Raw genomic sequence first — 15,787 nt, forward strand, 5'->3', positions numbered from 1 at the left:
TATTGTAGTTATTATAACCCATAACTCGTATTTCGTTGTACTGTTTCCAGCAGGATCATTATAAAAGTTATAGTTCAAGTTAACATTACATGCAGCTGGTTACAGTTCCTCGGTTAATTTCGACTAAGCTTCGCAACCTGGTTCCGCATTCATACGACCATAAATGCTATGTAACGGGTTCCTATGAGCTATTAAACGAGTGGGAATTGCATTGTTCAATCGAGCCACGACGTGACCCAGGACCATCATAGGTTATATGTTCTTAACAAACAAAATAAAATTATGTAATTTTGAATTATTACTAAAATCTAAAGGCATATTCATATTTCAAAACCGAACTGTTTTGTTTCTTATGTTAAATTAAGTATCTAGTTATTATTTTTATCTTATAGCTTACTTACCTTACTTATTTTTTTATTTATGAGTAAGATCAACGTCACAGATATCTGACGTTCTGTACCGGAGTATTGCCTCAGTAGGCCTCAATGCGTTGGTCTCATTCACCGAAACCTTCTGGCGGAATATTAGTAGCACACATTTGTCAATCCTTGACATATTGTTCAACTTACTTGGCATTCTTGAAAGTACCCTCAGTTTGGCAGCATACCATGTACTGCAGAATTGTCTCACTTGGCGTTAAAACATTGGTCTCTTCCGCCGAGGCCTTACACCCACACAGCAGCTTACTAGAAGCTCATCATGATTTAACATTTCTGAACTGCCCATTATATTGTGTTCAACTTACTTGGCATTATTGAAAGTAGTCTCAGGTTGTCGCCCTGTATGAGAGAGTTGCCGCAATAGGTATCAATGCGTGTTTTCATCCGACGGCGACTCACATTCAGCGGCTAATAAGAAGTTTATCATAATTAAACTTATTATTCAATTATCTATATTTTGGTCGACTTACTTGGCATTCTTAGGAGTAGTCTCAGGTTGGCAACACGCCCTATACCGGAGTATTGCCTCACTAGGCGTCAAGGCGTCGGTCTCGTCCGCCGGCGCATCGCACTCCTCAACCACGAGGGGCGCGCGCGCCGGCGACGTATGTGACCCGTACCCGTCGGAATTCAGCTGGAAAATACTGTTATTTAGAATGTTATCTACGGTTTGATGGCACAGCACTAGTTTTACCAAATGAAATAAGAAAATATTGAAAGAACTAACAATGCACCAGTAGTTACTAAGTACTATATGTCTAAGCAAGCAACTAGGTAAGTATGTGTAGAATCAGATTCTTCTTTTTTTTAGCCTAAAGGGTGGCGACAAATGTTCCATCTTTTTAAAATTTTGAAACTATGAAACTCAAGAGAAGGGTCATAAATTTAAGGTACAGTAGGAACTAAGAATAAGGGCTAGATGATAGCTATGTGCATGTCAACTCCAATACAATCTAGGTGCATCACAACATTTACTACCAATGCCAGTGAATAGGTACTGTATTCGATTTTAACTGTCACTAAGTATAATTAACATTATAAAAAGAAATTTAATGATAATTATTATTTACAGTAAGACGCTCAAATGCTGCTGCTGTTAAAAATCACAAACACTTTAATCAATACGAACAAACAAATTCACCTTTCACTATTTTTATTATGGTAATGCAACTATAACTACTGTTACGTAGGTAGGTATATATCCAATGATTCGACATTATATTTTTACAAAAATAAATTACTGATGTCATTCGTCCTTTCAGTTGACAGTCAAAATGAAATACCATGACAAGATGGGGATGAGCTCACTTTGACGATGGTGCCGACCTGGGTGTCCTGGGCGGGCTCCGGGGCCCTGTCCCGAGGGACTTCCCGCAGCTCTCGAGAATCCCCTTCCAATGGCGCGCCAAGCAGCCGCTCTTTCATCTCGTGGATGTAAGGGCAACGCTGCATGGCGATGTAGATTTCGCGTACGCGCACCTGTAAAATAATATATCGTAAGATCGTTGCAAAATTTGGGGCTACTGGTAAACGGGTAAAATATAATCTGCAAAGTAAATAAGATTTTTGTGTTAACAAAACCCATAACAACGAATGCGCAGTATTAATGTCTCAAACAATGGTAGACCCAATAAATAAATAATATGTATAATAAAGTTTTAATAAATAAATAAGTATGTAGAAGATTCTTTATTTTTCGATTAAAATTCCATTTCTTTCTCAATTAGTAAATTGCGTTTAAAATATTTTATATCAGGAAAACCTATGATATTTTTTAATGTCCTATTCGGTTCCTTCTGTGATTAATCAAATAATTCCTTCTTCATTTATTCATCAAATGCAAAGGTACTGAAGCAACTGAATAAATGCATTTCTCCAGATGGCGCCTTCTACCTTAGATATACGTTCCTTAATAGTCTATTAACAGTACTAATTGAGTTACGCTTGTTCGTAGAATTTCCTCTTCGATATCGACAACAGATTGCTTTACCACGTGCCAACCTGGATTGCTGATGTTATCGCTAATCGTCAGACTAACGGCAGCATTTGATCATTCGAATTCCCTTCTTATCTTTTTAAGTCATCTCTTAAAATATCCTGGTATGATATGATTGTTTAGCCTATTGTGTACAGAAGTAATGGAGTTAAGAAGATTTTAGAATTGGCATATGACCGTGCTACCTAAAACGCCTTTGTCATCAGAAAAGTAGAAGGCTCTTTATGTGCTCCATTTATATTTTTAATAGTAGCAAACTTACAAATAAACCCAAGAACCCAAAATAGAGGTGCTATAAGTGCAGGCAATAACCTCGTGTATACGGAAGTACCTTCTTCTTAAAATAAAAACGGTACGGTAAGGGTTAAACGCAATTGTAGCGTTTAACTGTTGACAAAAGAAACGGCTGAAATTTTTTGCAATAAATGGGAATACATACATATATGTATTTCTACTACTGTTATTTTTATAAAATAAACAAGTTTCTCCTACCTATATATCCTATAAAAAATTGGCTTTGAACTTTTTGAAGTTTTTTTAGTTTCATATTTTCCATTTAACATTGCTTAACCGCTGAAAGGATCGAAACAAAACTCGTAAAAGTTCTAGTTCACACCTGCGCAAGAACAATATTATGAGGAAGTTGCTCCATTACGAGTACTCTCTCTTAAGAAAATCATATTGAGGACGAAAAGAAACGCGTTAGGAATAGAAAACTTCATAAAGTTACCTTACCATATGGGGGGACTTTATGACGAACGAACGGACTCAGTTTCCGGTATTTTTTTATAAACGAGTAAGAAAATCTTCAGGTTTGAAACTGTTGTTTAAATACTGTCCTGACAAGTTTTTTATTACATTGTTTGATTAATTTGTTGGAAGTCTCTGTAACTAGAGAAGTAGGAAAGCTATATTGTATTCTTATGAAATTGTATCAATCTTCCTCAATGAGAAAAACATAAGCTTAATTTTCCAGCTGTGGAGCCAAGTTCCTAAAATTAGCCCTCAATATAAAAAAACAACTATTACGTAAGTATTTAAAATAAGGGTCTAAACTATATGGATCAAAGATTTCCAAAATTTAAATAACAATGGTTTCTAATTCGTTTACTTTGTACTTTGCAATACCAGTAATTAATCGCTTTTGAAAGCAACTTTTGTGCGTGACAACGGCCCTCGCTGACCTAAATAGCCGTTATTCATAAATTAGTTGGATAGTACTGTAGTTTTTCATTTGTAAAGTGTATTAATGGGAATTAAATTGCAGTGCTGGTCGTTAGTAAAAATGCTCAGTCTGTTTAAAACGTATTTCCGACTTATTTTAAGATGCAGTGTGTTTCCGGTCCTTTAAAAGATATATTCAAAATTTATTGAAAAGCTGCATGTTTTTGATATCTATTTTCCCTACAAATTACAAAGTACTAGTGCTACAATATAAAGCTTTTACGATTCTATAGTTAAGCTTTTACGGTGAGGGAAAACATCGTGAGAAAACCTGCACATTCAGGCAACTCGATGTGTTACCATGATTCAATACGGGTAAGGTTTCCCTGCGAAGGTTGCAAAGGTCAGACGGAAGTCGCTTCGTGTAAAAAACTGACTCACCCAATCCAGGATCCATGTTGGAAAGCGTACCCCGGGCCCCTCTGCGGACTGGTGAGGATGCAATCGGGACTATAGCAAGTTGGAAGAAGAAAATAAAGCTATTACCTTACATTTATAATCTGACCTCGGCGTAATCTTCCTTACTCTCTATATGTATACAACCAACAACAACAAAAGTTACGACTAGTGTATAAATAGCCGAGATGCGGACCGTACACATTAACATCGATGTCAAACCCATTGCAACGAAACAAATCAATGCCACCGCTAATGGATTATGTATTTAGCCCGACCTTATGTTAATAGTTAAAACACAAGCAATTGAATGGCGTGCCTACTTTGAAAACAGCAAATTCCTTTGAAGAAAGAGGTTTCATTGCATGCGTTTTCTTTGTTTTGAGACCTTATCGCACAAAACAATTCGTTTAGGCAAGTAAACGTGTTATATATCAGACCAAAATAATGATGAAGTTTTGCGATTTTGCGATTATGAGATCGCGCTACCAAACACAAGTGTATTATGAAGAAATACATCTACTTGGAGAGTTAAAAAAATTACGGGAGACATGAAAGCAGTGCCTTTACTGAAAAACAATGAAGCCATACAAATTTTCCTTGTCCTGACCTACTAAAAAGTTCAATATGCTTCCGTGTAAGGAATACACATGCAAATGAATCCTTAGCTCGTTCATTTTGGGAACAATGAGCCACACGGGACAAGCTATAGACTTTTGTGCCCTGACAGATAACTGATATATACAAAGCACAGAACTATCTACCATCTTTACACGTGTTCAGTTTAAGAACACCATTTCAAGGCTAAAAATAAACCTTGATTCGAAAGACCCGTGCAAAACATTTTTTGTGAAAATTACATTTCGATACAAATCATGACCGTGGCCTACTTTATTAACTTTGATAAGTACTTCCGTGTTTAATGAAAATACCCGACAAAAAATACGCTTTGGAAAATTTGGCTAATGTAATGTCAAGGGCAGAAATGAAATCGTATCTACGTTTTGGTTTGTGTTTGATTTGCTTTTAGTGTGCAAAATTAAATTTGAACGTCTTTTGAACTATATTTGATTTTACGTATTTTATTTTTCACTAGGATTTCGATATTCAATTTTAAAACCGGAAATAATAATCCAATTTCTTTGATGGTACCACATGTTTTATATATATTTCTATATAAGCCAAAATTCTATAGTGCCAGTAAGTTATAAACTGGTCTGCCCAATGCTCAATAATGTCCGTCTAACATCGAATTCTACTTCAGCAGACGAAAATAATAGTTCAGTCGACAAATATAAGTGACAAATCTGGTGATTGTCTGTTCCACTTCACATTAAGGGAATTAATTCAGCCATGCGGAGGTTGCGGAAAGCGGGCTGAGTGTATGTTTTTGCCGAGAGAAACGTTTCTATTATGAGCGGTGAAAATACCAGCACAAGCCGGTCCGGATCGTGTGTTCCTTGGCCATTTATGGTCTGAACTGTCACAAATGTGTAGTAAAATAAATCCTACAGTGTCAGTGGACTTAATAATAAAATCAGTACTGATGAGCAAGTCGCTACACGATATGATAAACAAGAGAAATGTAAGAAGAGTGATAAAAATAGCCTTATAAAAACTGAACGAACAAAGAAACCGTCAAATAAAAAATATCTTGCCAGATAACTGGGGAACAAATGTCTTACTACAGCCAGAGAATTATAGAAAAACGGACGCACGGATAAAAAAATATAAATAATTAGGGTGACCTTGATTCAAAATATTATGTCGCAATCAAAACTTTGTCAAAGACTTGTTCAGAAAAATAATATGAACTGAATGTCGAGTAGGACAGGTATGACCGCCATAAAGATTCTCACGTAAAGCAGGATTGCAGGATAACCTGCAAAATCGATACCAAGTGAACGAGGTTTCTAGGACACCAATCGATAATAATGTTATTATTTTCAATTAATAATTCAAAATAATAATAGATTAATATGTTTGCCATGTAGTTCTCGGCACTTTAGAATAACACTCCATCTCTTTTCCATGGATGCCCAAAAGAAAGGCCAATAAACATGGGATTCTTCTTTTAGGCGATGTGCTTTCAACCACTATTTGAATCCCATTTCCATCTTCAAGCCATAACATGATCTGTCTACACCGTAAGGGATAAAGACGTGATTATATGTATGCATACATAATAAATTCAAACCTTTTAAGAAAATTTTGTCATTTCAATCAATAGGTTACATAATGTGGATTACCCACAATATGTAACTTATTGATAAAGTTGTCTTTGAAATTAGGCATGGCAATAGCCATTGTACTCTAGAATACACACTCGGCAAAGCGAGGACTGAGAACCGACGAGCGTCTTTTCACTTCACTCGACAATACTTCACGTCAAGAGGTTGTACGAGAAATTTCTTTCTACAAATCCCACTTGCTTTCATTTTATGTTGATTTATTAATTTTGCACCAGAAATAAAAAATATTGTGACTGCTTTGATACTATTCTCGTATGGATGTATAGATGTATGGAGTTGTATTTTGGTATACAAACGTGATCATCTTTCAGAAGTGACTAAAATTTGATAATATTTATATGTAAACGATAATTCAGTCAATCTTATTTTCAATCTATTTTCATAGATTCAGGTCACTGGATCATTAAGTTAAATTAAATTCATCACAACAATCGTATAAAACCAATACATCTGTTGGTGAATATTTTTAGAGAATTTATGAGCTTCCAACAGCTATTTGCAAAGCGTTAAGTATATTAAACGGACAGTATAAAATATATTTAGGCCTAGAATCTGGGTCAGTAGTGAAGGTACAATGTGTTTCGATGAAGCTGTTTAGCTTGCCACAATGTAAACAACGGTAGTAGACCTTTGATTCGATACTACAGTGGTCTGGACAATAGCCATCGTCAAAGATTCTCCGACCAATCTTGTTTGAACCATGCGCCCCCGTTTTCACGCAATGTTACTTTTAAATACTGCATAATTATTATGTACTGCAAATAACTATGAACTGTTTTTATCTTTAACGTGATTTTAAGCAAACAAAACTTATAACAAAGTAAAATATAAAACTTTGTGGTTTTAGTACTTATCCAGCTAATACAAAATGTAACATTAAGTGATGGTATGTAGAACTGTTAATACTTCTGTAGTAATGATGAAACCATATAAATGTGAAAATTCTAAAAGAAAAACTGCAATTATAATTTTAAAACCAATACACTTGTTCTATTCACACTCTAGGTACTTTAAATTTTTTACGCAACACTAACTTAAAAAAACGTTTTGTAACCAACGCTTTCAATGTTTATTTGAACAGTGATCATTTTGATCCATCGTGTGCGGTCGAAGCTCCTTTTAAAATGGCTAATATTTTTCCAATCAAGCATTCACCGCAAATAGCACAAAGCCGCCGAGCGGAAGTTTAACTAGGTTTCCAATATATGATGCAAGAGACATAGAACATCCGTGTTCTTGTTTCGAGGAAATTAATTTTCTGTATATTTGTTGATTTTGCTTGAGTAGGTTGGAATAACATGGAATTGTGTCGATGGTGGCAGCAACAAGTGAAGAAGTTTTTATTACATACAAACATTATGGTCTGGAAGTTTTACGACTATGTCGTGAAATTTTGGCAGGGCCTTGGTTGTTAAGTGATATAAATGCTTATGTATTTTCATTCACTTCGTAGGTTTTTGCAGCCTTTACTTTATTTATTAATTTATTTATATAATCTTTATGCACGTAAAATGAACAACAGGTGGACTTAATGCCACAAGGCACTTTACCTCCCATTACTTTTTTAGAACTTATTTTATGCATCCTCTAGTTCTGAAAATTGTATAATTTTGATAAAATTTTCCTTTATCCTACTTTGTTAACAAAAACTTATAAATTATTTTGCCAATAGCATTTAACAATCCTACAAATTGATGACAACTAACGATAATGTGATTCACGTAGTTCGTACAGACAGACCGATGGATCGAAGCCCGCAGCATTTGCATAATAACAAGATCGAATACGCCATAATTTGTGTGCGCGATCACGACCCATAATGTTCATGAATTGTTGGTCGGATGCATCGGAATCCAATGAAATTTCCAAAGGGCTTTCATTCTGTTTCCAAACAACTCAGTGTATTTTAACGCTTTATAAACTGCGACTTGATTAATTGTTAAGCAAATTGTAAATTGTATATGATTTTAAATATTCATATTACAGCACATACCTATAGCAAAACGCTGTGCAATAAATTAATTTACATAAAGCTCTTGAGTTACTGAGTGACTGGCATCCGAAACTATTGGGCGTAGGAAGCTGAAGTTTTACATTTACCTTTGGCAGTGTAGAGGAGCAAAAAAAATATTTTTTATTTTTTTTATTCTATTTAAGCTTTATGCTTGAAAAGGCGCAGGAAAACGCCTGTTCTTTATTAGCTCTGGCACCAGGGTATGCCATATATAAATTGGTCTTCTACAGTCAATCTACATCACAAGATCAAAGTATAATAAGATGATACTCCGAAGAAACGTACAACAAATAATCCATTTTGCTCAGAATATTGATTGAATTTATCATGACGTCATATCTAATACAGACTTGATTACTTATGACGACATCTCTAAGAAAATATTTGTGAGAGCAATACAACAAATTTATCTTTTGTGGTACAAATGTATTTTTTTAAACAGTATGGTTAGGTTATGTTTTAAAATACCTGTAGTGTATTTATGAAAAGTATTCTGAAATTTTCATTATCATATGACCTACGTAGAAAAACTAGGCCAAATTAAAACCAGAAAACAAGAGCGTGGCATATTTTAAACCAATACAGTTTTATATAGATTCACTGCCATTATATTTCTTACGTCATCTTTTCTTAATTTTGTTTTATTTACGTTTTAAACCTTATTCAAACTTTTTTAAACAAGTCAATTATATCTTTTAGCAGCTGCAGTTGTTCATCGCGTTCGAGATTAAAAGAATTTTGTTCCAGTTTAAAAACTGACATTAAATGAGCAACGTGTCCTACTTCTCAAACTAGTACCAACCCTATGTTCTTCCATCAGATTGTGTTTGTTTACGATTGAACTCATTGCTGACTTCCTATGTAGTTGGTAATGGTATCAACACCTCATTATTTATGACTGTTTTAGCATTATTCTTGAAAATCTGTTTTCTTCTATCTGTATTAGTGAAACTGTTTCAATGTGTATGTTGTTAAATGACAAGATTATTATTTCCATTTTGTCCCTCGTTTTAGTTTCTAACGGGCAAATAATCTTATGCTAAAGTTTTATGAAAATAAACACTCATAAATAAAATACGTATGATAATCGAGACATGTTTCTAAACCATTCTCCCTAAAGATCAAATCCTGTCGGAAATCATGTTTGACGATTTAAAAGTAATTTAATAAATTACTTTTAAATCGTCAAACATGATTTCCGATTACTTTAGAGATATACGTAAAACAAAATAGAAAATCTGTGATCACAAGCCTTTTATCACGTCCAGTAAAAATAACCTACGAAATGACTACGACGCCGTATAACTTGTTTGAACTTTAAACGCATTACTTCAAAGGGTGAAGTCAGTTATGTAATTCTATTTATAGCTCGCATGACAATGTGCTCCTGTATCCTCTTACCTCGATTATATATGGCAAATACTAGAGGTATATAAAGCATAAAATACATAATTTATCAATATTATTATAGGTTCGAAAGATCAGCTTTAGTCCACATAATTTTTATAATAAGTTATTTATTTTTAGTATTAGTAAATAGCTCAATTTTTATTTTGTTTTTTTATTTTGTTTTTTTAAAGTTTTGGTTCATCATCGTTTACATGTCCCTTTATTGAAAAAAGCCTGGTTTTCATAAACTTGTATGTCAACAAGCGGGTAAATCCTAAACAACTGTTGTTACCTTCATTTGGTTAGCCTAATAAATTGACAAACTAAATAAACCTCAAAAGCTATATAGCCTATTGTGTCTACTTCGAACAGCTTACATGTGGTACACATTAAGCTAGTTAAAGCTAATAAAAAATAAAATAAATAGAGAAGAGAAATATTTATTAACAACTCAATTCACCTTTAAACGAAACAATTACCGTGAAAAGTGATCGAAAATCGATTATAATCGTGAATGTTAACGATGGCCGAGCCCTGAGAACATTTTCATCGCTTCAGGCAGACTTCGCTCATTAGCACCGTAAACGGGTTAACGCTGGCGGGAAAATCGTCCGCATGCTAATCCTTAGTTAATTTTGCACCAGACTGAGCTGTACTTTGTCAAGCATGACTGATTTATTTTGATGAGATAGGACCCTCAAAATATAAACTTATTAAATGACTTTCGCCCTAATCATATTTTTTCATATTGACAATTAACACATACCCCTTACCTACCCCAGTTATATCTCATTCTCCAAATTCTTGCATTATTAAAACCAATACACTTGTTCTATTCACACTCTAGGTACTTTAAATTTTTTACGCAACACTAACTTAAAAAAACGTTTTGTAACCAACGCTTTCAATGTTTATTTGAACAGTGATCATTTTGATCCATCGTGTGCGGTCGAAGCTCCTTTTAAAATGGCTAATATTTTTCCAATCAAGCATTCACCGCAAATAGCACAAAGCCGCCGAGCGGAAGTTTAACTAGGTTTCCAATATATGATGCAAGAGACATAGAACATCCGTGTTCTTGTTTCGAGGAAATTAATTTTCTGTATATTTGTTGATTTTGCTTGAGTAGGTTGGAATAACATGGAATTGTGTCGATGGTGGCAGCAACAAGTGAAGAAGTTTTTATTACATACAAACATTATGGTCTGGAAGTTTTACGACTATGTCGTGAAATTTTGGCAGGGCCTTGGTTGTTAAGTGATATAAATGCTTATGTATTTTCATTCACTTCGTAGGTTTTTGCAGCCTTTACTTTATTTATTAATTTATTTATATAATCTTTATGCACGTAAAATGAACAACAGGTGGACTTAATGCCACAAGGCACTTTACCTCCCATTACTTTTTTAGAACTTATTTTATGCATCCTCTAGTTCTGAAAATTGTATAATTTTGATAAAATTTTCCTTTATCCTACTTTGTTAACAAAAACTTATAAATTATTTTGCCAATAGCATTTAACAATCCTACAAATTGATGACAACTAACGATAATGTGATTCACGTAGTTCGTACAGACAGACCGATGGATCGAAGCCCGCAGCATTTGCATAATAACAAGATCGAATACGCCATAATTTGTGTGCGCGATCACGACCCATAATGTTCATGAATTGTTGGTCGGATGCATCGGAATCCAATGAAATTTCCAAAGGGCTTTCATTCTGTTTCCAAACAACTCAGTGTATTTTAACGCTTTATAAACTGCGACTTGATTAATTGTTAAGCAAATTGTAAATTGTATATGATTTTAAATTCTTATTATAATTCTTGCATTATAATCTACGTTTTTAACTTTCCACTAACTATGTTAAGTACAACAAAAGAGTATATAGAATCACCCCTTTCATTTAGATACTATATGGACATAGTAAAAGGGAGAGCTACCAGATTTCAATGCACAAATTAATCTTGCCAGTGCTCGTTACTGCACTTATGAGAACCAATCCAAAGTGGCCATGCTTCGAGTCCCGGACCAAATGGCGCATTTAAATGTCCATAAATTTTTCACAGCAACTGCAGCATGGGAACGCGAAACAGGATGTGATTTGATTAATACGAATTGACCATAGCACTACGTTCTATACATCGATCATAATTTTGTATAATTATTTATTCGTAGGAAATACTATGTCATCGTGGAAAGGCGGACACGTAATAGATACTAATCCAATTATATGGATATTGGATAATGATAATTGAATAGAAAAATTAATTTACATATTTATCTGGCTTTATGAAAGCTATGGAAATATAGATAGGTGATGATTATATTAAGAACAAAGTACTGTTAGTTTAAGAGTATCTAATACTGGCCAGAGTTACAACAATTTGAAATTACACCAAAATATAAGGTATAGAATGACGTCATGCTGATGTCACCAGATCCTTTTTAAATATTCCCTTTTGCTTACAGAGAGTGATACAATCTGAAGAAAATAAACATTCCTACCTGAGATACTTTTTTTATAACTAAGCCTACATCTCAAATTTCAAAAGCAAGAAACAAATTATGATCCTAAAAACAAATGTAAAGTTCCTTATAAATCTCGGGCGTAAATAATGACACCAATCATAAGTATTCGTACTTAAATAGATGCTCCACCGCAGCTCTAAGCCAAGGTTGAGACTTAGGACCGTTTAGACGTAGATGCTTGATTAGTTTACATTTCAACTACTACTTGATGCATATGCATTTACTATTTGCCATTCTGTAATCGACATAAAGCGTCATCAATGATCGTCCCATTCGGATGATGATCTCAGATATTCTCAGCATCGAAGCTATTATTTTGAAGCGTGACATCTCCCTTGGCGTGATTGCTGGTTTGTACAGTTCTAGAGAACACACCACAATCTAATTTCGGTGTAAGACACGTTATGTAGGTCACATTTTCTATGTGACGGGATAAGATTATACTCATCAGTTTAATAATTTCATAGCAAGATATTACAACTAGAAACATTTTTCTTATATGGTTTGCTGCCAACAAGAAAAAAGAAATGGTCGATACTAATGAAGAAGAAAGGAAACTGTAGATAGATTTTTTCTGTGTAGGTCAAGGGTGTGGTTTGACATGTTACTAATTTTTCTAATCTTCCTTACTTATCTTTTTTCTATTTTATTTAATATTTTGGTAGGTATTAGATCTTATTGTACAGCAAAGCATTTTACGCGAATTAAAACACCAAACTGTTCTTGTGCCTATTTAAAAATAAAAGAATCTGGTACAGTATTTTATTCCACCAAACATTTTTTCGGGGTATAAAATTTTACCTACAAATTTACGGAACTAGACAAAAACTATCTTCAAAGTTTTCGCGATATATTTTACATAGAAAGCTCTATTTAATAGGTAAGTAAATAATTTTCGCATTGAATGGTTGCATCTTATGCTACAAACATTAAATGTAGGCATTGTGAAAAATCAGATTGTTACAAAATGGGAATCAAAGCGACGTTTGACATTTGGAGCGTACGAGGAAATAACTGCTGTGCACAGTGACAGAAGTTATCCGTTTGGGCGGAAGTAAACCGGGCTCAGGGGCTCTGAACTTGGGTAGGTTTTCGGTTGCACTTTAGTAGGGTCACCAACCTTTTGATACTGAAAATCAGTGTCGGTGGCACTGTTGCCGTCCGCGGTCGATTCAGAGAATGTGACGCCGCGGCGGCCGCGGCGCGTGCCGGCGTGCGCCAGGGCGCAGGCGTCGTAGGGCTTGCTTCGGCGCGCGGCCGGTCGCGCTCGCAGGCCGAGACTGCGAGAGTTCGCGCGTTTTCCCTCCCGCGCTTTCCCGGCGGCGGCGTGCGCACTTCAACAGTGTAGCCAACCCCTCAGCTTTGACTGTAGAGCTACAGATTCTCTATGCCAAATCCGTTTTCAGTTTTGACATCGAAATTTAAAGTTGTTTTCTTTGTTAGATAGGTACACATTTTTTTACAAAAACAAACGTAATTCGACAAAGAATTTTATAGTGAACAAAAAATAAAGCTCATACCATCGAGGAATACACAAAAAGTTGGTTCAGTTTTCAAAGGAGACTAACCGTTTTTTTCAAAGCTTATCTACAGTTTTACTCCACATTGAGGTTGGCAACACTGCGTCAAGCCTGCATTGTTTCTGCAAATAGTGGACAGCCGACGCGAGGGCTGGGCCGCCATTCAACTGAGATGAGCGCGCGCCTTTCAGCGTGATACTGGCACGCACTCAACCGCATATGAAGGCAACTTCGCTCACAAAAAAACTATTTAGCTACGGTTACACAATCGCAGGTTTAATTACGCTCAGGCTACTGGAATAATCAACGTTCGTCTGCTAGACAAATGGGTTGTACTATATATTTCAAAGCGCAACTTTTTTGTACTGGTTTTACGAAAATGTCTACTTTTAACAAAGCAACTTTGCATCTTTTAACTGTTACGTTCGTTATCTACGTTTTTCCTTAGTTATGGAAGCTCTTGACTTCATCTTTTCATCTTACTTACGAATTACGATGAATGCAAAACTCTTTGAATTAAAATTTCAATCTCCTAAATGTCTGTTTGTTATTATGTCTGCATCTTTCTTAGTACACTTCTGGCTTAGAAAATAATTATTATGAATGACTTTGCAGTATGAAATTCAGTAACATGAATAAATGTAGTACATTAAACTTCTAGATTGATAATCGAATGGTTTGTGTATTAGATCAAATGATCTCATACTATTAATAATAACTGACTAACTGATCCTCATTTACAAAGATACTCGTAAGTACGTGTTCACCTAAGTTTATGGCCTAACGATTATATTAAATTTTGGTCATTGTTTCCAACCTTGAAATATCAAAGTCAAGCAAACAATATCACAGGGTGTAACCACAGGCGTTCCCAAACAAAACAAAATGTTGTTGGCACAGGCCACATCAGAAATGTCGATCAGCGCAAACAATCGACTTTCCGAGTAATGGTCGCTATGTGGCCCCGTTGCAAGCTAATGCGTTTACTTACAGCCGGGAACATAATACACCCGTACAAACGCATTTAGATCCGTATATGGGTATACTTCTGTAGTTGTATTGGTTTTAATCCAACCCTATCGAGCGAGGGGCTGCAAAGTAAAATACATCGTGCAGATATGTATTGGTTCATAAAAGACTGGGTAACGTAAAGGTTGATATGTAAAACCTAAAGAAAATAACGATTATGCCAAATAGGTATATATTATATGCGTATTGATGATTATGCTAGTTTATTTAAATGACATTATAACTCTCAAATAACTAGATATTAATGAAACATCCTACTCACTCTTAAGAAGTAATTCTAGATGGCGACTGTTGGAATAAATGTAATAAATGAAAAACAACCTAGTCTCATAATATTGTCTCAACCTTGGCATAAAAGCAAAATACTTACTTATGCCTGCCTAACATATAAAATCACGGGCGAAGCTGTGGCGGGCCGTCGAGTATAATTTTTTTGTTAAAATTATACCTAGACAAATACGATACGATAAATACATATGAATATATACGGGATAAATTACAGGAAGTCTAGCCACAAACATGATATTATATGAGAAACCAGGCAAAAAGTTTTCTAAAGCTGATCTGTACTGTAATGAAAGTCCATCGCAATTTTCCGCGTCTTCACCGCATAATATCAAACTTATCCGTGCCTGAATAGACCTAAATTGAGCCAATTTAGCATTATGTAAAAGCTACTATCTATACTCCATCTACATAAATGGTGGAGATCATCTAACAACTATAACTAGTTTATGTTTGGGGCACCGCTCGCATTAAAATTATGTAAAAATGTGTGTGGAAGTGTTCAAAAAAGTATGTAATAAGCCTATGTTTGACCTTTGGTAATAAAAACAACACAGACAAACAGGCTTTGAATATTGCTATGGTCTCTGTCAACATAAATAACGAACAATTTCACTTTGTCATCATAGATCAGGGTTCCATAAATATGATATCGTGTTGTACGTCGTGAAAATATTTGGGATAATTTTACAGTCACTTTTACCAAC

The 15,787-nt window shown here is 34.9% G+C and overlaps 1 protein-coding gene across 6 annotated transcripts in view; it reads right to left on the bottom strand.

Moving 5' to 3' along the window:
- Window positions 1-15,787, bottom strand: part of LOC106131368 (proton channel OtopLc) — a 41,316-nt gene that overhangs the window by 13,897 nt on the left and 11,632 nt on the right. For 4 of the 6 annotated variants that reach the window (XM_060944678.1, XM_060944680.1, XM_060944681.1 and 1 more), the window contains exons 2-3: window positions 1,749-1,919; window positions 911-1,074 (exon numbers count right to left, since the gene is read on the bottom strand). In XM_060944678.1, the coding sequence (XP_060800661.1) occupies window positions 911-1,074; window positions 1,749-1,892 (308 nt within the window). In that variant the 5' untranslated portion in view covers window positions 1,893-1,919. Of the gene's footprint in view, window positions 1-910; window positions 1,075-1,748; window positions 1,920-13,366; window positions 13,543-15,787 lie in introns of those variants that run through there. The other 2 variants (XM_060944682.1, XM_060944679.1) reach the window with 2 other exon arrangements.

The sequence above is a fragment of the Amyelois transitella genome, chromosome 6, assembly GCF_032362555.1.
Source record: "Amyelois transitella isolate CPQ chromosome 6, ilAmyTran1.1, whole genome shotgun sequence".
Taxonomy (NCBI): domain Eukaryota; kingdom Metazoa; phylum Arthropoda; class Insecta; order Lepidoptera; family Pyralidae; genus Amyelois; species Amyelois transitella.